The sequence below is a fragment of the Lithobates pipiens genome, unplaced genomic scaffold (genome assembly GCF_037356315.1).
Source record: "Lithobates pipiens isolate NorthernLeopardFrog02 unplaced genomic scaffold, aLitPip1_a1.2 Scaffold_13, whole genome shotgun sequence".
Lineage (NCBI taxonomy): Eukaryota > Metazoa > Chordata > Amphibia > Anura > Ranidae > Lithobates > Lithobates pipiens.
Genome location: NW_027507718.1, coordinates 387,964,301 through 387,991,466, shown reverse-complemented (window position 1 = coordinate 387,991,466; position 27,166 = coordinate 387,964,301). Strand labels below are relative to the sequence as shown.

Below are 27,166 nucleotides of genomic sequence, written 5' to 3'. Positions count from 1 at the left end.
TCTAGCAAAAAAAAAAAATGATTTTTAACTAGCAAACCCCTCTGATCATTAAACTGAAACAGTAACAATAACCTCCAAGGAAATCTGTCTGCAATGTCGGTATACAGATAACAATGGGAAGGTGGTCTGTGTGTATTCTGTGTGTGAAGCTGTTCTTCCCCTGATCCCCAGCCTCCGCCATGCTCCTATCAGCAAGGAATCTCCTATGTATCAGATCACATGTCATACACTGAGCTCTGGGCAGGACACGTCATTTGAGGTAGCCAGGCAACAGTTGCCGAGGCGATGGAGCAAACACACACAGTGAGCACGTGACCGTGCATGCTCTGCATTGTCCTGTGTGCCCTGGGGAGCTGTGCCTGCTACATGAAGGAAGGTTTGTAAAGATTGTGATGATGGGAGAGCTGAGCACTGCTATGTACTACAAGTCCCAGCAATTCCCTAACAAAACAGGGCTGAGCACTGGTATCTTGTTGTGATTGGAGGCAAGTTGGCTCTTCATTTGGAGGGGGGTGGTGGGTGAGGATGGTGTTTGTGGAAGTGAAGTGCCTCCAGACTTGTACACATGGACCTATCAATATTTGATAGGTTCAAGCCTAGCGTTCCATGCTACACGCATAGTGCAGCCCATAAACTTCAGGGCACTACCCCACACGTCACAAATGCATCAAAGAAGCTCTTTGGGATTGAAACTTCACACATTTTTTGACCACGCATTTTGACATGTGCAAAAACGCACATCTGTATGTCACATTTGGGGCACCCTTAACAAACTATGGTGTCACAAACACTGTGCTTTTTTTGTGCCCATTTGTGGAACGCCCTTAGGGCTCATTCACACCATATGTTTAGATCAACACAAAGGTGCATGGAAAACCTTTTTCTTCTCTGTGCCTTGTTCACATACTGCGGTGCATAGACTTGAATGAAGTGTCATTTATTTTGTGACACTTTAATAAAGTTGAGCAAAAAAGTAAACAGTGTGATGTATTGTAACAACCCATCACACCACCTCTAGGACTTGGTTCACACTCAGCAATTTGGAATCACAATTCTGCCCGTGATCCTGAATCATGTAGCAATCGCTGCAAGGTGCTGGTTTGGGTGCCATTATCCTTCAATGGTATTCAAAAAGCAATGCTGTTCTTCCACGATTGTTGTGCAACAGGATCGTGTGGCAAACCATGCCTTTAAAAATCACATGAAGCATGTCACCCGAAAAAGAGCACAAGCTTTTTTCTGGTGACAAATGCCCATAGGGCAGCCCTTTCGAGGGAATGGGCTGGCCCTATGCAACACGCAGAATCCTGTGACAATAGTGCTTTGAAAGTTGTTGCCGCTACACAATATGTGATCAAGGCCTAAGTCACCATCACACATACAAGTCACCACACAGGCTGCTGGGAATGAGCTGTGTGAGGTGTTGGATTGCCTCGCGCTGGAAGAAAGTATGGCTGGCCGCACTTTTTTTTCAGCGCAAACCACTGCAATGAGGTGGTGTGAACCGGCTAAACAGGAGGCAAAGCATTTTGCCTTGTGTTGCGGTGAGACTGCGCTAGAATATCCGCCTAACACAGTCCTACTGCACATGATGTGAATGTACCCTGACACAATTGCTTTAATGTCCATTTACACCGCAATGTGTGCATTCAGTGCAGGTAAACGCACAGGCATTGATGTGCATTGACAAACTGCGTTGTGTTTAACATGCACTGCGTTGCGCTGTAATACTTTTCTTTTAACTTCAGTCATTTTTAAGGGAAACTTTACATATATACATTATGCATTGCAATGCAGTTACATGCGTTTACAAGTTATGCTGAAAAATGTAGGGCTTGTTCTACTTTTCTTTCAGCATAGGGCAGCAAACATCAGCAAAATGCACTGGTGCGAATTACTTCTATTGTGATTTATTGCTTTTACTATGCACGTTGTATATGCATCTGGTGTGAATGGAACCTTAAAATCATGGATGTGGAGGAGGGCGATTTATCTAAACTGGAGCAGTTGTGCATAGCAACCAATCAGCTTCTATCTTCAGGTTGTTCAGTTAAAGCCGAATTAAACCGATTGATTTAACGATTACCCAAAATAGTTCTATATTATTCCATATGAGTAGTAAGGAATACCCCGAGCTATGATATTACCAGTTCTAGTAAAATGACAGTCTGATAATGGGCTAGGACTAGGTCTATCATTTACACTGACAGGTAGACTGTGGGGTGTACACTCATGGAAAAATGAATGCTCAGGGCTAGAAATCCATTTCAAACTTTCAGATTGAATCTGTTATATACAGTATGGCTACAGGTTTGGATGATGGCTATATGGCAGTTCAGATGGTTCTTCTCTCAGATATGGACAAATGGAGACAAGTGTGGGTTTTCATGGTAGTCTATTAGAAATTAGCAGATTCGTTTCCCATAGCAGCCAAATTGGTTTCCACTCCACTCTCAAATACAACAAGGGCATCTTATCTATAAAGGGCAACAGTTCCACTATTGTTCTGGGCCTCTTTGCATCTGCTTTCCTACAACAATGAACTAGCTGGCTGTACATGTATTGCTTGTCCTCAGAGAGCGAAGAATGGAGAACCTGAGTTCTGAGCCTCTGCCCCGGAGTAAAGAAGGAGACATCCTATATACAGTCACCCAGTTACCGGGGTTCCCCAAGAAGGTAGAATGTGAAAAATGTGAACTTGCAGGTAAGCCTTAACATATTGCAATTTTTTCTTAATAATTCTACTATTGTCCAGCTGATAATATATCGTAGATATAGCCACACATACAACTATGTTCAAAAAAATGCTAGATAACCTATGAACCTTTTTTCTATTTACGTTATAAGGACAGTAAGGGTCCCAGGCATGGTAACCAAAATATGGAATTGGGAAGGGAGGGCTTAGAGAGGTTGGAGCTGGTGTATTGTCTTCCATGTAGGAATAACTTTCCCCACTACATTTATTATGCAGAATATGATGAAAAAAAAATCAAACCACAGATCTTATACAAGCTACCGTCATTCCATAATACACTATAAAGTATAACTGTACTCATACCGAGTGTCTGGAGAAAACTGCCTATCAATCTGTCGGTCAGTTTGTGTTTGTGTGCTGTTGTGTATGTCTATGCTATAGGGGTAGTTATGGATTCAGCATTACTGACCATACTGATATGTTCCATGTAAAAATAATATGTATGGGTTTATAGAATTCATATCATGACTGATATGATGATGGCAAATATATTTTTTATGGCTTTTAGGCTATAACCACTCTGAGTTAGTTGAGATTGCAGAACATTACTTAAAAAAGAGAATTCAAGAAGGGGATAAAGATACAACTTTCCTTCTTGGTCAACTCTATTTTGAAGAGGTAAGACATTTTCTTGATATATTATTATCTTTGGACATATAAGGGCACACCATCATTTTAGTAAACTGTATAGGAATAATGTACAACCTTACAGTGGGTACAACATTTACATGTTACCAAAAATGTGTAGTGAGTATCACCATCAGATAAATCAGATATGGATCATGGGATGGGTTGGAGTTTAGTACTGTAGCAGATCAGTTTAGAACAGGGGTGCCCAACCTTTTGAAGAGAGAGGGCCACTTAAGCGACTTGGTAACCGGTCGCAGGCCACAATGAGCGGAGCTGGTGGATGGCATGTCCGTGCCCACTCTGTATTTGCAGAGCGGACACAGACGCAGCCCATGATACTTTTTGGCGGATCGTATTGTAGATAGAACACAAGTAGGTTTATGTCTGCCACTACTTAGAGGTGAATGGAGGGTCCAATTGGTCGGTCTCACCATGTGAAAGGGGTCCAGGGCTGCTTTCACACTGATGCGCTGGGGTTTATTCGCACCACGTATGCAACGCAGTGTACCTTTGGCTTTCCTGCAGTTTGTAATAGACTTCTATTATATTCTGCAAGTTTGGTGCACTTTCAGAAAGCTCACTAAATGCACAGGTAATAATAGAAGTCTATGGATCACTGTAGGTAACCTGCAGGTAAACTGCTCTGCACCTGTGGATCAGTTTGAAAGCAGCCCAGTAACCACTGCAGAAAAGATATGTCCATATATACACTGTGATTTTAGTAATAAACTGACCTTTAATAACAGTATTCTTTCTATTCTATCCCAGATCAGGAGGTCGCAGGCCACATGTGGCCCCCGGGCCACTGGTTGGGCACCCCTGGTTTAGAACAATACATTGATTTTGACATATATATATATATATATATATATATATATATATATATATATATATATATATACACACACACACACACACACACACGCAATAACATGCAGAGGCTGCAAGGTAGAGTGCTGTACAAAAAGTGATCTTATGGCAGCAGTAATGAGCAGTCTTCTATAACTTGCTAGTTATATCTAGTAATCTCTTCTAAATTTGGGGTCACTCATGGTTCAGAAGTGTTTTGTTACATGGTCGAAGCCCGTAATAGTCTATATATATATATATATATATATATATATATATATATATATATATATACACAAGTAACATGTTTTGCATGTAAAAAAATGAAATGTGCATTTATTGTGCATTTATTCTTTTTTTTTTTAAACTAGGAGCCTGCAAGGCATTGCACTGGCCAACAGCAGATTGTGGGTTCCATGCAGGACTCCTGCAGACTGTCAGTGTAAACATACATTGTATGGGCAGGCAGTTACACAATGACAGGAAGCATCAATGAACTACCTAGAGTGCTCAACAGCGTCCTTGTAATTCATTAAGAACTACAAGCCGACAGCTGCAAATTCTGTTGGTAGTTGTAGTTCTCCTCTGAATGAATAAGTAAATTGAGACAGTGAGTTCAGGGAGATGATCTCCATCTCACTGTCACTACAGGCGGCAAGTCGGTAAGAGGCTGCAGCAGTGGGAAAATGTTACACGTTCCACCCTAAAAATGGGTGTAATGTGTTCCCAGAGGTGAACCTATCCTTTAGGCTGGGTTCACACTAGTGCAAACTGGATGTGGGTTTCCTCCGCATCCAATTTGCATTTCAGGAGATTGTGCCGGCTCTCTATGGAGCCGGTTCACACATCTCTGGCGCGGCTCCAGTGCAAATTGCACAGGAGCCCTGTGCGTCTTCTGGTCCGCTTCAGGTCCGAATTCAGCCAAAAATTCGGACTGGAATCACACCTGAAACGGTGAAAGGGGAAGCACCGGAACCCCCTGCTGTGAGCCACTCCATGCTGTGGTGTGAACCCAGCCTCTAATAGCAGTCTGTTATATCATGCAGCAGTCTCTTATACGTTCATAGCTCTTTCTTGTAGCCTTGCAGATTTTCATTGCATGATGGCAGTAAAACCAGCTTTGAGGTAGGATTGTGGGTACAATCTATAGGATGAGTAAAGCTGACCAAACACTTAAAGATTTTGTTTGTGCAGCCTGCAGACTGAGTGAAAAAGATCTAACAGAATCCTCCATTCATGCTAAATAGTGTGTGGATGAATCTCTCGCTATGGCTATTGTATTCTGACAGGCGACACCTCCAGCTGTCAGAATACGTGAATGGTGCCTGGATCTAATTGGATGCAGGCACTGTTTCCTCCAACAATATTTTGCCTAGCTCCTTTGATTTTTCAATTGAAGGTTGTTGGGCAGAGTGGTCTCGACAGGGCCACCCACTGACCAAGTTTTGTCCGGTTCGTTGGGAGCCAGTTGCAATCGCTCAGTGTATGGCCAGCTTTAGGCTACAGCTGTAATTGGGTTCAAATGTGGGTTGTATTTCATGGTTATGGATTAGATGTGAGTCTATGGAAAACAGTTTGATGAAGGTCTCTAGGCACATTTCATTTAAACTGATTTACATTTATTTTTCACAGGGGTGGTATGAAGATGCACTGCTGCAGTTTCATAAAATCAAAGATGATGACTACCAAGCTTTGTATCAGATTGCAGTGATGTATTATGATGGTCTAGGGATTCAAGAAGATCAGGTGTGTATTGACAACCCTTTAAAGAGACCCCCTCACCGGACAATTCATTCCAACAAACTTACCATAAAGGCCCACACACACGATCAGACTTTTTGACAACAAACATGCAAATTAGCTGTTTTGGAGCAACATCCGACCGTGTGTAAGCTCCATCGGACAAACTTTTTTGGTTTTCATCTGTCTTTTGTTGGCTGTGCGAACGGACAAACTTTCTGGCAACAAAAGTCCAATTAAGCAAAGTCCGATCGTGTGTAGAGAAAACCATAGGACTTTTGTACAAAGTACAAACAGGCATGCTCAGAACCAATGCAAAAGATCAGACAACAATACAGAAGTTGACTAAAGGTGGCGGTAAAGAGCAGAAAAACAACATGATTTGGTGAAAGTTGGCTGAAAAAGTCCTGCTGTGTGTATGCAATACAAGTTCAGGGCCAACGCCCTTTGTACAAAAATCCACAGGAAAGTTTGTACAAAGTCCGATCGTGTGTATGAGGCTTAAGACTTACTAAGGCCGGTGAAGGAAAATACACTTTAAACTTCAAGTTGTTAATTGCTTGAATTATTTATTTTATACGGTCTTACTTTCTCCTGTTATGTCCTCCCCTTTCCTCTTTTCATGTTTTTTTTTTTTTTTTTCTGATCTTTTATAAAGGATCTTGCTTAGAGAAATATCAATTGAGGCAGAAGTTATTTTTCAGAGGACTGTAGGGAGTATTTATTTTGTGACGGTGCTGTAAGAGCAGTGATTTCTAGCAGCCACTTATAATTTCGGTGTATGACCATCTCATATAGTAAGTCTCCAAACAACCTCTATAGTATATTGAGGCTTGGACCATCTCCTGCTGCATGTCTGCAGTCTCTTTCAGCTTTCTATATCATTGTATTCACAATATATTATGCACAGCCCTTTGCTGATACCAGGGACAGCACTTGAGGACCCCTATATCAAAAGAGTTGATCACCACTAGGCTAAAGGGGATCTTCACTGCATCTGAGCACCATAAACCAAAAACACAATTTAATTCATTTTTAATATTCAAAGCAAACACCCCCATCCACCCATGTCTCTAGGCTTTATTTTGTTCAGAAATCACTTTGAAAAACATCCCCCTAGCATTTATGGCTGTGACCACCTTGAGTAAGGCTGGATTCATACCTCGGACGGATGCGACTCGTGGCAGGGGTCTGGTGCCTCCCTGTTTTTTGTTTCAGGGACAAATTTTTGCCTGAAATCGGCCCTGAAATGGAGCAAAATACGCACATCGTTTCTGTGCAAGCTGCTTTGCAGCCGCAACAGAGATATGTGAACCGGCTTCATAAAGAGCCAGCCACAATCTACTTCTTGCAAATTGGATGCAGTGAAAAACAGATCCAATTCGCATAGAAGTGAACCCAGCTTTAGGGCAATTGATTCATGTAGCAATTACTTCCTGGAGTCCATCTGCCCTTAGCTCATGCATGCAGGAGAGTGTGCTTAGTTGAGATAACCCCTCTCCTCTTCCTCTCCTGAAGACTCCTGGGATGTATGATATAATTTACCTAGACACGAAACATGGAAGTAACTTAAGAAATCTTAAAAAAAAAAGAAAAAGTTTAAAACAAGTAAATATGATATACTGTATCTATTTACTAATTCTAGCAGCATGAGTATTAAAAATAATCAGTGTTGATTGGGGAGAGTTCATTTCCACTTTAACCACATGCCGCCAAATTACATACCTGGTACGTCATTTGACTTCAAGTAGTTGTTCCGGGGTAATGCCTGCATGTTGTACTGGTGATGTAACATGTTCCCAATGCTGCAGCCACTGGCCCGATCCCTCCCTGTGACAGCAGTATAGGGAGAAGTTCCCGGTACTAGCTGTCAGTTTTTGAAATCTGCACTACAGGGAGGGGATCTGCCCACTCAGCCATGTCATTCATACACAGAGCTCTGTGTATGAATAAACTACAAGTCTCAACATCCTTTGCGGATGTTGGCTTTTAGTTCTCAATTAACTGGTAGTTCCTGTCAGTGTAACTGCTGATTACTGGTGCAATGCATTACAGGCTCCAAAATAAATAAATGCACATTTTTTTACCTGCAAAAAAATATGCTTGTATTTATTATTATTATTTAAAGTGAACATCTTTGAACTATCACATGTGCCCACAGACAGCTACTGCCCACACAGACTAATAGCACACCCAAGTATACCAAACTGTAGGCAGCTGAAAAGTAGAAATCAACTGATGTTAAAATGTTAAACTGGTCTCCCACAGTAGACAGAACAATTATTTTAATAAATATAAACTGCTAAATACCTTTTCTCATCAGCAGTATATATCAGTCTTGCGACTTCTATCAGTGTCTGGATAAAGCTCGTAGGAGTTTTGATTCTCCTCCGACTGTCCTAGGAGGCTGCAGAACCCCTGACCCTCTGTCTGGACAGTGCTGATTGGCCCGTTGCTGATCACATGCATCCTCCAAAAAAAAAAAAAAAAAACAACTCTCTAACGATCCACACCAAATTAAGCATGTGCAGAATGCCTCCTAAGCTATCAGCAGATGGATTGGAGACAGTAAAAGAAGGGGAGGATCAGAGAAAACAGGATCAGCCTATCTATGAAGATCCTAACCCTTTCCTACCCGTGTTAGGTGAATCATTACACTTCATGTCAATCACCTATTACAGATAGCAGTAACTTGCCAGAGTTTCTCACCCGTTCCTACGTCACAAAAAAAAAAAGTATTCACAGGAAAATAAAAATATGTCTAAATATAACAGATTTTTTCCTCTTGTCCAGAGAAAAGGAGTGGAGTACATGAAAATAATTGTCAACTCAAACAGCTTGCAAGCAGAACACCTGAAATATGCAGCGGCATACAATCTGGGACTTTCGTGTTTTGAAGGATGCGGGATTCGTCACTCTGATGAAGAAGCAGAGAGGTAGTAATTCTTCCTGAAATGATTGGATGCCAGCCAGGCCACACATGTCATGTCTGCTTCCTTTTACTCTAGGTGGTGGCTTCTGGCAGCTGACAATGGGAATCCTAAAGCCAGTGTAAAGGCTCAGAGTACACTAGGAATGTTTTATTCACGACCTCAAAGCATGAATCTGAAAAAGGTGATTTGATTTGTATCATTCTGATCCTACCGATCGACTTCTGTGAATCGCCCTGTTGACTTTTTGCCACTCAATCAGCTCCCCCAGCTGTAGCGAGCAGTGCTAATCAGTGTATTCTGACAGCAGGGAAGGCTCCCCACCATTATAATACAATAGCACAGCAGGAGGATACCCTATGAATCATTTATGGGTTGCCTTACTAAATAGCGGATAAAGGTATTTTATCAGGTTTGAGATCAAGGAAATATTAAGAGAAGTTATTGCTGTAATCTACTTTGCCATGCACCAGACTATTCTGTACACTACATCTTCCCAGGACTACTGAAACTGATAGAACATATTATCTATTTATGTTTTTCACCATGCCATTGGTTAGAACCAGGATCTAATCCATTAGTCAAAAGATATTTTGTTATATTCCAAAAATTGCTATGAGGAACGCTGTTTTTATACTGTAATAAAATTATAGCTATAAATATGCGAGAACTGAAAATTACATATATCCATTAGTGCCATTTTCTACCAAAACTATTTTAATTTCAAGATACTATAAAATCGGACAGGATGTTTAGTATTTCCCCTGGGCTTAGGCACATCGTCATCCATTACACATGTGGAAACCCTCACAGAAAAAAGAAATTACATGGTAATATTTATAAGTAGAATGCTGCAATCCTGTGATGAACAGCCACTTACTATGAAATGACCATAAAATTCAATAGTAATGGGGTCATTTTCTATGCTGCTGCTTCGTAATGTAATACAATGATAAGAGGGATGTGACTGCTGCACATTGCTACACTGTTGTGTATAGGTTTTGGTAAGCCTAGCTGGAAGTTTTTTTTTTTTGTTTTTTTTTTTTAAGTATAATTTATTTTCCAAATTTGCTAATTACAGTGGGAATAGAAAATAATCACCCACAGCCGTTTAAAATAATCACATTGTGTTGCTTTTCAGCCTGAAATTAAGTTTTTGTTTTATCAAACTGTATTTACTAGTGCAAATTATAACATTCATATGAAATATATAAAACCAACTTGTCAGGAAAAAAAAATTCAAACACAGAATCACCGAGTTGGAAAAAGGATCACCCCTTGTGTCAGTATTTCGTTGAACCATCTTTTTCTTTAATTCCAGCCTTTAGTCTGTTGGGATATGTCTCTACTAACTTTGCACATCTAGACTTTGCAATACTTGCCCACTCTTCTTTGCAGAACTGCTCAACTTCAGTTAAATTTGATGGTGACCGTTTGCGAACTGCAGTCTTCAAGTAATTTCACCCTGTTCTGCTTCCGCTTGACCAATTGGCACTTTTGAGGAGCGAGGGGGGGGGGGGGGGGGTCAAGCAGGTTCCCAATTTTGACAGGTACCATTTTCGTTCAGAGCGCCATGGCGGTCGGAAACTGAAGTTCTCCTCCCTCACCCCTTGCAGTCTTTTGGGACACTGACAGGTCCTAGATAACTGCATCCACCATTCACAACGTGCAGCGCGACTCACGTATGCACAGTGGGCACCTGGCTGTGATGACATAAGCTGTCACAGTCGGGTGACCATAGTGAAGATCCCAGCGTCGGGGACCAGAGACACCAGGTGAGATCGACTGGGTGAACACACCGCTGGACCATGGGACAGATGAGTGGCTGTTTCTCTCCGTTAAGATCGCCATAACCTTATAAATGTAATAAAGAAGGTGTGGGACAGAGAGAGAAAAAAAAAAGGAGGAGGCAAGGAAATGAGAGGACCCAGAGGAAGTATCATTAGTTGTATCCGATAAAAAAAACAGTAATTTCAGAGGCAAAAACTAAAGTGTAGCCATACAGTCCACATAGTGGTGTGGGATTCATTCTTATTATCCCATGCTACTATATGTTCGATCCTGTCCATTTCACTAGCCCAAACATCTAAAAAGGGCCCGCCAGTTGGCGGCTGATATTGTGACATTTATCTTTTTCTCATTCAGCCACTGTGTAGTCATTTTTGCTGTGTGCTTTGGGTCATCGTCACGTTGGAAGGTAAACCTTCTTCCCATTGACAACTTTCTGGCAGAGGGCAGCAGATTTTCTTTAAGAATTTGATGGCATTTTGCCCCATATCCTGACAAATGCTCCAGTCCCTGCTGCAGAGAAACACCTCATAACAGGATATTACCACCTCCATGATTAACTGTAGGAATGGGGTTAGTTGGGTGGTGAGCTGTATTGGATTTCCAACATAGCGTTTGGTGTTGAGGCCAAACAAATACATTTTAGTCTCATCTGACCATAACACCTTTTTCCATGTGGCCTCAGAATCTTCAAGGTGCGTTTAAGGTTGGACTTGATTTCTTTTTTTCAACCTCGCCTACTATGCAAGGTGGTTAGACGAGACTAAAATTTACTTTTTTTTTTTTTTACATGTTAATGTTATATCTTTCACTTGGATATTATAAATTAAAAGTAAATGCAGTGGATAAAACAAAAACTGTGTGTCCTTAATTTCAGGCTGAAAAGCAACAAAATGTGATTTTAAAGGGGGTGATTCTTTCCTATACCCGCTTTAGGTATACCTTTATATCTGTTCTTTACCACAGGTCACACCTACATAATAATGACATTTTTAAGCTCATCATTACACTTTACTGTATTAGTTAATTACACTTGCAAACTATCTGCAAGTGTATTTTACAGAGGAGTGACTGCACTTTGACAGCTTCTATGCAATACATAGAAATGGCTGCTTGTCCTTATGCCAGTAATAATGGCAATGAGTGGAGAGGAGCTGAACAAAGGACACACTCCCATACATATAAGGTCCCCAAATGCTTAAAGTGGATGTAAACCTGATTGATTTTTTATTTTTATTTTTTAAATTAAGGCTTGTACAGTATAGGATTTCATGTCATCTGTGCCCAGTCTTGCCAAAAAGAGTTAATGCAACTCTGAGCAATCCTCTTATCTTTTTTTCAGTGAGATAAAAAGGGTCAGAGAAATAGATGTCAGTTTCTCCCCCTTGCTGTGAGTGACACGTGATTTACATATCTCATGCAGAGGCATTCTGTGTACTTCCCATCTCCACTCCTTTCTTCTCCAGCTCTCCCAGGATTGGCTGCTCCACACCTCAGCATGATTGGGCATGCTGAAGTCATGTGGTGACTTTCCTGGGTTTTGACTGGATGTTAGTGATCATGGGGCATCATCCACAAGACCAGCAGAAGTTCAGTGTAATAAATATCAATGCCTGGCCAAGGGGAGTGTAGAGGTGGGCGGGGAGTCTACTGACATCACGACTCCACCCACCAAGCTCCAGACAACAGACCTGCAGTTTTTGGGTCTTATAACAGACAGAGGGGAGACATTAGATAAGGATATACATGCAGGAGGCATGTATATCCTTATAGATGACCACTATGGCAGTAGTTTACAAAGGATAAGAGTGGGTTTACATCCACTTTAATATAGCGTCACTTAGGACCAAAGCTTGCAGGTAAACTTTCTGCATATTGGCATATTTTACATTTCTTAAATATGAGCTCCTGAAGGTCCTTGTATAAAAAGTGAAAAACTGTTTTGAACAGCGAAATTTGTTTGTATTCAACGACACCTAGATGCATTTACTGATGGATCAAACATGGTCTCTTAATTTGGTTAGTCTCGAGTTTCCAGAGTTATACTGCTAAATGACAAGAAAGTGTACCAGTTCAGACTGTTAATGAAATTAAGGCATATTCTACAGGTCATGGATTATGAACAATGACATTTTAATAAATAAAATAGACAAGTTCTTTCTAATGTTGTAAGACAGCCAGGCCTCGTTAGCAGAATGTCATCTGGTCTCTTGCAGGCTTTCTTCTGGCATTCAGAAGCTTGTGGAAATGGCAGTGTGGAGTCACAGGGAGCTCTTGGTGTGATGTATCTGTATGGACAGGGAATACAAAGAAATTTACAGTTTGCTCTGGAATGTCTGAAGGAAGCAGCTGAGCGTGGAAATGTATACGCACAGGGACATCTGGTCACATTCTACTATCACAGGAAGCTATACAGAAAGGCGGCTGAGTTAGCTCAAAGGTAAAACATCCCATACCGCTGCCATTAAAGGTTTACTGTATGACTAAGTGATATTAAAGGCTTTTAAAAAAAAAAAATTATATATATATATATATATATAAACAAACCTGTCATACTTACCTTCTTTGTGCAGTGGTTTTGCACAGAGCAGCCCCAATCCTCCTCTTCTCCCTGATGGCGCTCCTGGCCTCTCCCTCCTGCTGAGTGCCCCCAAAGCAAGCAGTTTGCTACAGAGGCACCCAAACCAGCTTACACCCAAGCCCCTGCTTTGTGTGTACATTCACACACAGAGTGGCTCTGCCCTGCCCCTGCTTTCTCCTCATTGGCTCACTGGTTGTGATTGACAGTAGCTGAAGCCAGTGGCTCCAGTTGCTGTCTCAGCCAATGAGAAAGTATAGATCTGGGAGAGCTGCTGCTGTCGTGCATATTGCTGGATCGAGATGGGACTCAGGCAAGTATTAGGGGGTGCTATCGCACACAAAAGGCAGCCTACCTTACCTTAAGGTGGTTCGAAACATACTGAATGACCTTCTCCAGAAAATGGTAGGGGTCTAACCCTCATATCTTCAATTCTTTTTGAACCTTCTTCTTTGTCTTTCAGAAAAAAATCCAAAATTAGAAGACTTTCCTTTGTTGCATACTTTTTCTGGGTCAGATTAACAAGATGACTATCAGTCAACCGCCATTTTCAAAAGGTGGTCAGCCTAAAAACTTATTTCAGGATAGGTTTCCTTCTAAGGCAGGGGTCTCAAACTGGTGACCCTTCAGCTCTTGCAAAACTACAAGTCCCATGAGGCATTGCAAGGCTGACAGTTACAAGCATGCCACCCACTGACAGAGGCATCATGGGACTTTTTCGCCAGTTTGAGGCCCTGTTCTAAGGAATGAATTGCCACATCTTTAAAGAACTAAAAGAAAGTCACCAACATTTATAATGTATTGGAAGTATATATAAACTAGAACAATGAACTTCTCTTATATGCATCCTTTTGCTCTATTAAATGTATTTTAAATCTATTTTGCTCTTTTAAAGCGTTAAAAAAATAAAAAATGAATCATGTCCCTTTAAAGAAAGTTATACAGCACAGTGCTTGTGCTGTGTACTTTGGTCCACTGCATCACCTGAAATACCTGGCAGATCCTGCCACTTTCCACCCTCCCCTCTGTAAACTAATCGTGGTATATCATGCCTGCTGAGCCCTGACACCGTGGTCAGTTTAAGTGCTTTTGTCATCCGCAGCCCTGTTTTCTGCTCTCCAACCAGGGCCGTCCCCACTTCCTGCTGCTGCAATAATATTTATACTACCATACTATCCTCACGATCTCCTAATCCTATGTAACCCTGTGTGTGAGATTTATAAAAAAAATAAAAATAAAAGCAGATTATACCTAATTTCAGAGCGCCACTTGGCGTTTATGTGACCAGCCCCCCTCTCTCCTCCTTCCCTCCCAGCTGATGTCAGCGGGGGGAATCTCAACCCCGCCCACTGCAGCTGTCAGAGGAGGAAAGGAGAGAGCCACGCGCTCACGTTAGCGCCGCTCTGAAATGAGGTATAATCAGATTTTTCTTTTTTATAAATCACTCACAGAGGGGGACACAGGATTAGGAGACAGAGAGGATAGTATTGTAATGTCAGAGTGGCTTAACAACCACTTTAAACATACCTTTGGAAGTGTTAAAAAAATACCTGATCCTGCCAGACATTCAGAGCTGACCTGTGCACACATCCTATGTTGTCTCACGGAGTCTAATTAGCACTCCCAATTCTAATCTTCGGATTACAGAACAAATCAAATTTTATGGAGAATTGGCTAGGGGAAAGACTTGGATAGTTTAACAACTAAGCAGGATGGAGTCCCCTGTGTGCTGTCAGTCTACGACAGGATTTAGGAGCCAAGTGCAATTCTAGCAGATCAACAGGCAATTTTCCGTACTTGCAGGGTGTTTATAAAGATAAACCACAGGGAATGTGCTTGTATTACAGAGATGTGCAGCATATTTTTTTTTACTTCGCCCTGACATAAGCTTTATAAAATACTCAGTATATAAGCTACAATAATATGGGTGTGTTACCCATCCAGAACTATGCAACTCCACATGATGAGATTCCTAATAAGAAGTATACAGCATGTTTGGTGACTTGCTGATGTCACCGTTACTGTGCTCTGTTCTTTTATAGTATCGCACACTATGACAACATTGACTTGTTGGCAAAGACTACAGATTGCCTTCCTACATATACCTCCAGAGGAATTGCCATAGCCAACTTCTATCTGGCCAGATGCCTCCATCTCGGTTTAGGCCTAAAACCGGACATCACAGCTGCTAAAAAATTTTACTCTAAGGTAAATTTTTCATATTTATTATGTTGTAGAAATAGTACCACTTGTATGATTAGGTAACATTTAGCAAAGAATATACTGCACAGTAAATAGAACATCCATTCATACACCCAATATTTATACACAAGGGTGCTATTTCTGGAGAATTAAGTATATTGGGCACGTATGACTGTCACATGTGAACATATTCAGAATAATAGAGCCCATGGCTCAGGGTTTTTTTTTTCTTAAGAAAATAAAAAGTGGCCGCACACTGCAGACTCTATCCAAATAAAAGTCCTCTATTTCTCCAAGATGAAATGAAGAGCACAGGGACTTGACAAGTTGTCAACAATTTGTCAAGTCCCTGTGCTGTTGGTCTCATCTTGGAGAAATAAAGGATGTTTGGATCAAGTCAGCAGTGTGCGGCCACTTTCACTTTTCTATGGCGTATATGGTGACGGGCTGGGGTCAGCACCTGCCTGGGGCTTGAGTACACACACCTGAGCAGTATATCATTTATCGATAGGGTTTTTTTTTTTTTTTTGCCATCTGTGTCCAATTAGAATTTCCTTCAACTCTTGTCCCATAACCACAACAGGAAACAAGAAAAAAATCCCTTCAAAAGTGAAGAAATCCCTTTTTATCAACAAAGCTATTGTTGCAATTGGAAGATTTCCTCTTTATTCCTGCCTTGGTGACCACTCAAAATTTGTGATTTTAAGTATATTGTGCAGGTATGAATACTTTCACTCTCTGATAACGGCCACCAGGACAAAAAAAAAGGAGGGTGAATCTCCCTAATGGTGCCACAGAAAGCAATAAAAACTGACAGGTGCTCTAATCCCCCTTAAACCTATCCAAAACTGAAAAAAAGCAAAGTTTTTCCATTGGTTATACTTTCAGCATACTGATAGGATGTATGAAGATAGAACAGCATTATCTACAATCTCACTTTGCTATGTGTTATTCGGTTTACAGGCATACCTACTAAACGCAGATGTGACTGCTGATCTGCAGTATGAAGTCATTTCTGGAAAGATCTGAAGCTGCTTCCCCGATCTCACATCACATTGATGTGTTTGTGGTTTTTCACTATTTCCAATAAATTCTCAGTAACAATTCTTCCCATATGGTATAGAATCTGCATTAGTCTTACAGTAAAGACTAAACAAAAAATGGGATTATTCTGAAGATTTTATTCTGTAGCAATCTCCTTTTTTACTGTACATAGAGAGTCCACCCACACAGATCTTTCAGTGGATACCTAGGGTTGAATAATACTTTTATATGTTTAGTTTTTCTTGAGGACTTCTAGGAGAGAGAGAGCTTTATTTTATAGCTCTATTCAGGAATTCTATGAATAGATAAAAAAAAAAAAAAAAAAAAAAAGAGTTCTTATTCTTCTAACCAAGTCTTCTGTAATAAGAATACATTTGTAAAGGAATCCGGTGTAGAGACCTTCCTATAGTGTCTGCTGCTAGTGGGCAGAAGTAACGTGTACAAGTAATATCAGCTGTTAGCTTAAAGAGGAGCTCCAGTCGTTTAATGCTTATTAAAAATCAGTAGCTACAAAAAGTGTAGCTGCTGACTTGTAATAAACACACCTGTCTCACGACCCAGCACTGCGGTCACCTGAGCCATCGCTGCTCTCCCTCTCTTCCTGGTGCGGGCATTTCAACTGGGGGCACCCGGCTATGATAGCTTGCGGGTTCACAGCCGAGTCATGCTGCGTGTCCTGAATGGTCCGGCAATCGCCTGGGACCTGTGACGTGTCCCAGATGATTGCAGGGAGGGGTAGAGGAGACCTGCAGGAAACCGTAACAATGAGTCATAGCTATACTTGCAAGCTATACACTGGGGGTTGAACCTCTGGAGGAATCTAGGATGGAAAAGGACCTGGGGGTCCTAGTAGATGATAGGCTCAGCAATGGCATGCAATGCCAAGCTGCTGCTAACAAAGCAAACAGAATATTGGCATGCATTAAAAAGGGATCAACTCTAGAGATAAAATGATAATTCTCCCCCTCTACAAGACTCTGGTCCGGCCGCACCTGGAGTATGCTGTCCAGTTCTGGGCACCAGTCCTCAGGAAGGATTTACTGGAAATGGAGTAAGTACAGAGAAGGGAAACAAAGCTAATAAAGGGACTGGAGGATATTAGTTATGAGGAAAGGTTGCGAGCACTGAACTTATTCCCTCTGGAGAAGAGATGCTTGAGAGGGGGATATGATTTAATTATACAAATACAATACTGGTGACCCCACAATAGGGATAAAACTTTTTTGCAGAAGGGAGTTTAACAAGACTCAGGGCCACTCATTAAAATTAGAAGAAAAGAGGTTTAACCTTAAACAACGTAGAGGGTTCTTTACTGTAAAAGCAGCAAGGATGTGGAACTCCCTTCCACAGGTGGTGGCCTCAGTGAGGAGCATCGATAGTTTCAAGAAGCTATTAGATAAGCACCTGAACGACCACAACATACAGGGATATACAATGTATTTCTGACATATAATCACACACATAGGTTGGACTTGATGTACGTGTGTCTTTTTCAACCTTGCCTACTAAGTAACTATATATTTGCTTGTATATCTTCCATTTTGTTTTGTAGCGATCTTTGAAAATGAAAGGACATATAAAACAGTTTTCTTAGAAGTACTGTCTGCATTTCCCCTATGCACCAATCTAATTCAAACCTCTAATCTATGTTCTATTGGGCAGAACAAACAGTTATTTCCCAAGAACACTCTCAATGATTGGTTGCTGGAAAAGCATTCTTAATTTGGATACACACAGTAACTTATAAGCAGTAATTTTTAGCAACCAGTCAGAATTCATGTTGTTGAAATGAGATCAGTATCAGAGGGATTGTGTTTGGTTGATGCTATACATTACCATATTTTTAAATAAAGAAACTAAAAGGACAAAAATAAATTTTTGTATTTATTGCTTACAAATATTTTAAATAATGGGCAGTCTTTGGTAAAAATAAAAGCAATAAAGAATAAAATATTCACAATAACATTACGTAAAGTATTGCACAAAACATTCTTCAATACACCGGAAATAATAAAGGAATGTTCAGGATCCTCAATGAGGAAATGATCTGTACAACATTCAATTATTTAACACTATCTTACGAAATGTCTGCTCTTTGAATGTCGAGTACGTCCAGCTCCTTAACGGTCCCCACATGTCACTGAACTGGATAAAATGTCCCCTGTCCTTAGTGCCTCATCTCATGATCCAGAAGCCAGTAACCAAATTATCATTTTTAGGGGTTCTTTTTCTTCATTTTTGAGTAAAAGTGGTGAGAGTGCAGCATTACCTTCTCATTCTACACTACAGCAACGGCTTCCCCAACCTGTATATTTTACATAAAATAAAGAAGGGGGAAAAAGACACAGGAGCGTAAGTAGTCCTCAGTCAGCCCTCTATGGAAAAGAGGAAAATAATTTGCATGTCTATTGTTACACAGACATTAGAAGTAGTGGTTCACTTTGTGCTGTCGCAGGCTGGTCCGGCTTTCAACTGCTCTAAGTGACTTCTCAGTTCTGGACATAGCTCTAGCAGACAGACTTCCATCAGTACCTGAAAAACACAAGAACATTCCTATTAGCCTATAGATTATGCAATCTTCTATCCTTCCACTATAGGTGGAAGGAAAGAAAATCGCTCGATTCCGCCATCAACACAGTTAGTGTTGATGGGAGAATACCTCCTGCAGCAGTTAGTGTTCTGCCAGCAGGGAGCCTTCCCTACCAGCAGAACGCAATGATCACCACTGACAGCTATCACTGCCGGCAGCGATCGCATGAAAAAAGGTCTGACAGGCTGGTTGTACTGAAGTCTATCGATGGATCGACTTAGTACAGTACAGCCAGCCTGCCCAAAGATGGATTGAATCTTGGTTGATCCCTTATGAACTGGCTGAGATTCAATTAATCTATGGACGGCTTAAGACCTTAATGCCTTATCAGTGCAAAATGTTTAGCTCCCATCTTCTGGTTTGAGTTACACAAACAAAAACATTTCAACCACCATACAAGTAGGAGGGTACTAAAATGCTAATTTTAATATCAATGCACTGTTCTACCATTGTAGTACAGTACAAATGCTTCTTATCCAGACTCCCGTCTCAACTGCCCCACAGAGTCAGCTGGTGCCCAGAAGAAATAGGCATGGTACAGGCAGCTGAGAAAAATGAAAGTGGTGATCTCTCTGGTGTGACCAGACAGCCCACATTGATTCAGAACCAGAGCTCCTCAATCAGAAAAACTCCTGCTCCCTGAATATTGCAGCGCTCTATTGTGCCGGGGGTTTCAGGCGGATGCTGTCACTCAGACAGACAGCAGACTGTCCTTTGAGGTCTGCGCTCTGGAATTTTGCCTGGTATTGTGCAGAAATGTAACTTTAAGACATTTGTCATTTACCTTTTTGCTGCACATTCAATATATCCAGCTAAAGTGATAGGAAACTTCAATTGGGACTTATAACAATTTTGTCAGTAATGCTTTTTGTCAATATTTCGGGTGCAGGTTTAGAAATAAACTCTGCATTTTTGGGGCCAACAGGTGAGATTCAGGAGCTGAGGATCAAACAGATTTCATGTATCATCCTGTGTATATCACAGACATGGGTATGGGCAAGGTGGACTGGCATGCTGATTGTTCTCATACTTTTAAAGCTCCTTTGTAAAAAGTGAAGGCACACTATGAATTAAGTCCAAAGAGCTGTATAACATCTCCTGGGCTCATCTCTATTTACATCTGACTGTTTTACTGTACTCCCAGAAGACAGCTATTGCTGTACTTCCGGGAGCCCGATGCTGATGCTTCAGGTCTAAGCATCTTCAACAATAAAGCTGGTGCAGCTGCTATACCCGCTCCTCCCCTCCCCCTGCTCAATCACAGAAGCATTTGTATTATGTGAGCTCATGCCCAAATTTAAAGGCTTATCTGAATGGGCAGCAAAGGGGAGAGGTGGACATAGCAGCTCTGTGTGCCTCTCTCTTTTCTCACAGCCCTAAGTGTAAATATCTGCTCTGGCAGAGCCAAAAACCTGTCAGATATAAATAGAGATAAGCCCAGGAGAGGTCATGCACCTCCCTGGACTCAACTCCTAATGTGCTTGCACTTTTTACAAAGTGTCTGAATTCTTGGCATTACGCTTTAAACAGAGTCAGTATGACCATTCCATTACAAAGTGATAGTTTGCTAGTTATGAAGAGACTTTAAATAGCCTGAAAGGAGTTGTTACTAATCAACTTATGAATTTTGAGCAAACACAAACTCACAAAACAAAAAAAAGGAAGCTTCTCTACTTACATAAAGTAGATGCTTATTAGCTCTGTTTTCTTGAAGTGCATTAAATATCTTGATTATGCCATGACGTGCATTCTGCTGTCCAACCAAGTTCTGAAGTGCATCTGGAAACAGACATGAAAAGTGAACTAAATAAAATATAAATAATATATATATATATATATATATATATATATACACACACACACACACACACAAATTCATTTTATATATATATATATATATAAAAACGGCCTTGTCTATGCCTGAAAAACAGTAATACTTTTACTTATAAAGGTAGTTGAAAAGCAATTGTACTTTTATTGTTCTGCAGAGGCAAAAGCAAAAGCCGTTTCATCAACTATCTGTTTTTAATTGACATTAAAACTGCCCTATTAAAATATATATATATATAAAAACGGCCTTGTCTATGCCTGAAAAACAGTAATACTTTTACTTATAAAGGTAGTTGAAAAGCAATTGTACTTTTATTGTTCTGCAGAGGCAAAAGCAAAAGCCGTTTCATCAACTATCTGTTTTTAATTGACATTAAAACTGCCCTATTAAAATAAACTATAGAAAATAATTGTTATTGTACAGAATGATACTGTGAGGGATATTTATAAACTAGCCTCAGGGAGCAATTCAAATAAATTACAGCAACACTGTCTACAGACAGTGCATTCCACATCCAGCACCACAATATACAAAGCTGGGTGTCTTTGTAAATCCAGCTATCAGGCGCAATACAACATGGGTACACCCAGAGGGGTAAAGTGTAACAGCTTTACAGGTTTTATCAATATAATATGTTACTATATTGTTTTTTTAAGCCCGGTTCACACTGATGCGGTGTGGGAAATGCAGCGATTCCTGTGCAGATCCTACACTGCATCAGAATCGCAGGCAGTTTACACTGTGCTCTGCAAACCGCTGTGGGTGTTAATATAAAGTTAATGACTCCCCCCAAATCGGTTGGCAGAACACAGTGCGAACTGTGGAATCGGATGGAATGTTCAAACCCATGCGATCCGATTCCAGTGCAGACAGAAAAAAAGGACCTGCATGCTTTTGGTGTGGATCCAGTGCGAATTGAGCCACACGTAACGTATGGCCCAATTCGCACCTCACTGAATTTGCATTCGGGAATTCCTGTACACATGACATGCAAAGCAGAAGACCGCATCAATGTTAACCCAGCCTTAGTTCCTAAAACTTACTTAAGTTTGTAAAGCTGGAGTTCCACTTTAAAAAAAACAAAAAACTTTTTGGATCTTTGGTGCATTTTTCATTAACATCAAAACATCTTCCACGGGGAAAAATAGCAAAATGGGTAGAATGCATGGAAAATGCATCAAAATCCATTGCACCTCCCAGATTTGACATATGGGTGGCCCAATTGAACCACAGCACACAGTAGAGGGCCAGGGATCAGGAGATCTTTCGGCGAGCTTCAACAGTAAGGCCTCATACACGTTTTTACAACAGCTGTTTTTGGCTGTAGACTTTTTCTACAGTCATTAAACTCTCCATCATGTTATCCTATGTGTCCATGCACACACACATAGGCTGTTAGCAGTTTTGGGCAGTGGCGTTTAAAAAAAAAAAAAAAAAAAAAAAAAAAACTAGTGGGTTCTGAGAGATGTTTTTTTAGCTGTAACGCTGAAAAATGTTGATGAATGCTCAAAAACTATGCTCACTAGTGTTTTTTTTTTTAATGGATCAAAAACATGAAATCTTAAAAAATAAATAAAAAATAAAACGCTAAACGCGGAAAAACGCTAAGAAGCGCCCCAAGCCACTATTGCAAAAACTTTGAAAAAAGTTGAAAAACTCACTGCAAAGCTACTGTCGTTTTTAGAATGTTATTTTAACGTCCAGTGTGCATGAGGCCTGAAGATCAGGGTAAGTGGGATGGGTCATTTCTAGATTTCTTTGTGGGAATTTTTTATTTATTCATTTTTTTATTTGATCAAGTCACATTAAGCAAACTCATCACAAGAATAAACTGACTAAGTTTACGTGAGTTTAATCAGAAAGGCAGAGACATGATTAGGGCAGAACTTTAGTATAGTAACCTATTGCAAGCAGTGCAATTAGAGTATGCACTTGGCACTTACTAAAGCAATGCACCATGGGACACAAGGTTAGATATTAGGCAGTACAACACATACAGTATGAAAAGAGAAGTAGGACCTAAACAAATAACCAGAATGTTACGATAAAGTGGTTTTAGAATAGAAAATATTAATGGTTGCGTTTTCATGAAACTACATGGCTCAGGTAAGACCGCATTCATTCAGTTAGCTCCGTAATGGGTAGAAATAGATATATGCCCTATTTTCTATAGTGCTGAAGTTAGTCTATGTAGCAAAACGGAACAAAAATACAATGTCAGCCAATAAGGCTCTTTACAACACACTGTGAGGTCACTCCGCTTCCATGATTACACACTATAACAATCCCCAGCATGCATCTCCAAAGCAGACAAGTCACAATGGAAGAGAAAGGTGCTTATTAACTTGTGTGTATCTTTATTCAAGATAAAAACATTGATGACTGTAGCCTTTACAGCCTAATGACAGTGAAGTGGTCACTGCTGTGTATAAATGCGCCATCCAACCCTATCATAGCAGTTAGCTCACCGGGGATGTTTTCAAGTAGTTTTTGCTGTGCTTTCTGCTTTGTTTCCTGACACTGCAGCTCTGTTCTTGAGGTTTTTGGAGGTGCTAATCTTCCATTTGGCCAGAATGCATCTCGGAATACATTGATATAGTAAACTAGCATCTGCTCACTGAAAATCCAATTCACGGTGTCCCGGATCTGTCTGAAAGTAATAATAAAAAAAAAAAAACATATAAGGGCCATAAAAGCATCAGTCTACTTGGCTACTGGTCATTCTAAGTTTCATCCAAAGTGAAAAAAAAGGTGATCTTAACCCCTTCCCATCTGGACCATTGCAAAAATTATGGCCGGACAGGACTCATTGTTCTGGGTAGACATCATATGACGTCCTCCCAGAACACAGGAGGGGCAGCACAGTGGTGTAGTGGGTAGTACTCTTACCTAGCAGTAAAAAGGGTCACTGGTTCGAATCCCAACCACGACACTACCTGCCTGGAGTTTGCATGTTCTCCCTGTATGGGTTTCCTCCGGGTACTCCAGTTTTTTCCCACTCCAAAAAACATGCTGGTAGGTTAATCGGCTTCTATCAAAAATTGGCCTTAGTATATGAATGTGAGTTGGACACCTTGGATTGTGGGGCAGCAATGTGTGTGTGGTGCGCTGCTTAAATTGACAGCAATATATGGGTATCTTAAATAAATAATATATAATGGAGGAGCATCTTGATGAGACACAATGTACAGGGATAGGGACAATTGTGGACACTCACTCAGGTTGAACTGGATGGACTGGTGTCTTTATTCAACCTTACTACCGTATATACTCGAGTATAAGCCGAGATTTTCAGCCTCTTTTTTGAGGCTGAAAGTGCCCCCCTCGGCTTATACTCGAGTCATCGCCGTCTGCCTGCCCGATCAGCGTGTCGAGCAGACAGACGGCGGCCATTCTACTTTTCAAAAGCCGCGCCTCCCTCTCTGTGATAGGCGGAACACTCAATTTCCCAGCAGTCAGTGTTCCGCCTATCACGGACATCCGCTCATTCTCATACTATGGACGAGGATGAGAGGATGTCCGTGATAGGCGGAACACTGACTGCTGGGAAATTGAGTGTTCCGCCTATCACAGAGAGGGAGGCGCGGCTTTTGAACAGAGGAATGGCCGCCGTCTGCCAGGAGGAGAGCGTGGCACACAGAGGCTGCAGATTGGCACAGGTAGGCAGGGATGGACGGACAGCACAGCACAGCACAGCGACGGACGGGACACAGGGACACAGCGACGAACGGGACACAGCGACGGACGGGACACAGCGACGGACGGGACACAGCGACGGACGGGACACAGGGACGGACGGGACACAGGGACGGACGGGACACAGGGATGTCTCACCCTCGGCTTATACACGAGTCAATACGTTTCCCAGTTTTTTTGGGGTAAATTGGGGGCCTCGGCTTATACTCGGGTCGGCCTATACTCGAGTATATACGGTATGTAACACGCCACGCTGTGGGCAAATACCTTGCACTGTCTACTTTCCAAAAAGGGGTCATTTGGGGGTATTTGTACTGTCCTGGCATTTTTGGGCCTCAAGAAATGAAATGGGATGTCAGTACATCAGGATTGATCAATACATATCATAGTCTGTGGACTCTAGAACTTTCCTACAGGTTAAAAACACATACACCGATTTGGGTTACTTTCCCCGAAGAATACATTTTGGCCTAAATTTATGAAGAGAGATTATTTGCAAAATTATTAAACGAAGAAAAATGTGTTTATTTTATTTTTTTCAAAATATTTGTTATTTTTAGATTTATCAGAAAGTTAAATAAAACAGTGGTAATTAAAGACCACTGAAAGAAAGCTCTATTTGTGTGACAAAAAAAGCTAAAAATTTAATTTGGGGTACAGTGTTGCATGACTGCGCAATCGTTGGCCTGGGCAGGAAATGGGTAAAAGTGCCCAGCACTGAAGTGGTTAAGAAAGGACATAAAAGAATGTAGCAATAAACTGATCTCAACAGCCAGTAATTTTAGTCTACAGGCTGGCATGTATTTTTAGAGGGACATCACATTTTTCCCCTATAATCGGATTATCCTTTAAATGTTATAATATAGAAAACAGACTGAATCCACCTCTAAGCTGTGGGTGGGCATCTTACAGAAGTGGATGCAAATGCTGGATACAATCGCATATCAATAGATATCATGTGGGCAAGAGCGGGTGCATAGATCTGAACGTAAAAGCCTCCTGCCTGCATGGCAAGCTTTGAGATGTGATTGTGTTTATGCAGTCGTTACATGTGCACCTTCTTCTATGGGCTGCCTGCACGCAGCTCCGACGTGGATTAACACGCATCTGCCGTCGGCTCTACATGGAGGACAGGCTTAATCCCCTGAATGATTCCTTTTTGTGCATTATGAAGTGCATTAAGTTCTGTTATAACAAACTGGTGAAATCTGGGCAAAACACCAAGCAGTGTGGTGTTAGTCAAACATGTCACTTTGTAGATAAGTATAAATTATATCGTACATATTTTAGTAGTGCCATTGGACACGTGTAACCATTAGGAAAAAATAAAAACGTGGCTTTTAAAGTGAGCCACCCACATGCACTGCAGTGCTTCAGTAAGCCACAAAAATACAGGACTGAGACAGTAGGCCCGTTAGTCACTGTTTAAATCTGTTATCCCCAAATGTCACCAATAAAAAAAGAAAATTTAAAAAAAAATGAAAAAGGGACATTTAAAGCTTACTTGTTTATGGTTCTTCCAAATGTAATTTGTACCAGTGCAATTAGTGTCTTTCTCACCCACTTAAACACTGCAATAAAACAGAAACACTCGTCAGGAAAGATAACCCTCTAGTTTTGATACTTATGTGGTCATTTATTTTACAACCGACAAATAGCACACTGGATTATTACACCTGAGATATTGGGCAATATTATTTCGGACCTTAAAAAGAAGAGGAAATGGCACCAACCAACGAGTTCCTATGTGTTTGTATGTACAGTATCTCACAAAAGTGAGTACACCCCTCACATTTTTGTAAATATTTTATTCTATCTTTTCATGTGACAACACTGAAGAAATGACACTTTGCTACAATGTAAAGTAGTGAGTGTACAGCTTGTATAAAACAGTATTAGCCATTCATATCTAAACCAGGGCTCAAAATTTCAGGTCCAGAACCACTAGCCAGGCCTTAAGAGTTACTCGCCACCAGTTGCCCCAACCAACCCCTGCCCTGCCCCACCCCTAAACACACCCTTGCAAATTACCTCATGAATATACACTGTTAAATGTTTTAAGCAGAATTAAGTTCCAAAAATAAATATTAACAACTTCTTTAACAATATTAACATAAAGCATATCAGTACCCATCAAAGGCGGCCTCACTGTGCCATCAATCCAGCCTCACTGTGTCCCCGTAAGCACAGCCTCACTGACTGTGTCCCCGTAAGCACAGCCTCACTGTGCCCCACCAACGCAGCCTCACTGTGCCCCATCAATACAGACTCATCTGGATGATAGATCACACACACAGCGGGCATGTCCCGCTGTGTATCACAGAGCTGGGTTTGTGTTCAGCGGTGTGGTTTAATAAGGTCCCAACCCCTAGACTGGGTCGTTTCATAGGCAGAACACTGATTCAATCTATCACGCGAGTCGGTCTAGGACGACAGGACCTTGTTACATTGAGCCGCCGAACACAGACTCAGCTCTGGGACATGCCCGCTGTGTGTGTGATACACAAGTGGAGGAGGAGAGAGATGGAGGGGA

General features: G+C 41.1%; 2 protein-coding genes across 3 annotated transcripts in view; one reads left to right on the top strand and one right to left on the bottom strand.

Moving 5' to 3' along the window:
* Positions 1-258: 258 nt before the first annotated feature.
* Positions 259-18,391, top strand: LRP2BP (LRP2 binding protein). 2 transcript variants are annotated; one of them, XM_077477314.1, is made up of 9 exons: positions 259-376; positions 2,577-2,704; positions 3,264-3,373; positions 5,867-5,980; positions 8,768-8,910; positions 8,983-9,088; positions 12,909-13,132; positions 15,313-15,478; positions 16,436-18,391. In XM_077477314.1, the coding sequence occupies exons 2-9, from the start codon at positions 2,587-2,589 to the stop codon at positions 16,499-16,501; spliced, it is 1,047 nt and encodes a 348-aa protein (XP_077333440.1). In that variant the 5' UTR covers positions 259-376; positions 2,577-2,586; the 3' UTR covers positions 16,502-18,391. The 2 variants fall into 2 exon arrangements, with proteins under 2 accessions (XP_077333440.1, XP_077333441.1); XM_077477315.1 differs by lacking the exons at positions 259-376; positions 3,264-3,373 and having other exon boundaries at positions 2,579-2,704.
* SNX25 (sorting nexin 25) overlaps positions 18,388-27,166 on the bottom strand; it is a 229,212-nt gene continuing 220,433 nt past the window's right edge. Inside the window, exons 16-19 of the mRNA XM_077477313.1 lie at positions 26,138-26,204; positions 23,406-23,587; positions 20,785-20,885; positions 18,388-19,048 (exon numbers count right to left, since the gene is read on the bottom strand). Of these exons, the coding sequence (XP_077333439.1) occupies positions 18,953-19,048; positions 20,785-20,885; positions 23,406-23,587; positions 26,138-26,204 (446 nt within the window). The 3' untranslated portion in view covers positions 18,388-18,952. The remainder of the gene's footprint in view (positions 19,049-20,784; positions 20,886-23,405; positions 23,588-26,137; positions 26,205-27,166) is intronic.

What these genes read in the sequence shown, in the direction of transcription:
- LRP2BP (XM_077477314.1), top strand. Translation starts at nt 2,587, where the DNA reads ATGGAGAACCTGAGTTCTGAGCCTCTGCCCCGGAGTAAAGAAGGAGAC. An exon ending in TAGGGATTCAAGAAGATCAG is followed by an intron (nt 5,981 to 8,767) that starts GTGTGTATTGAC and finishes CCTCTTGTCCAG; the next exon opens with AGAAAAGGAGTGGAGTACAT. An exon ending in CTAAAAAATTTTACTCTAAG is followed by an intron (nt 15,479 to 16,435) that starts GTAAATTTTTCA and finishes TTCGGTTTACAG; the next exon opens with GCATACCTACTAAACGCAGA.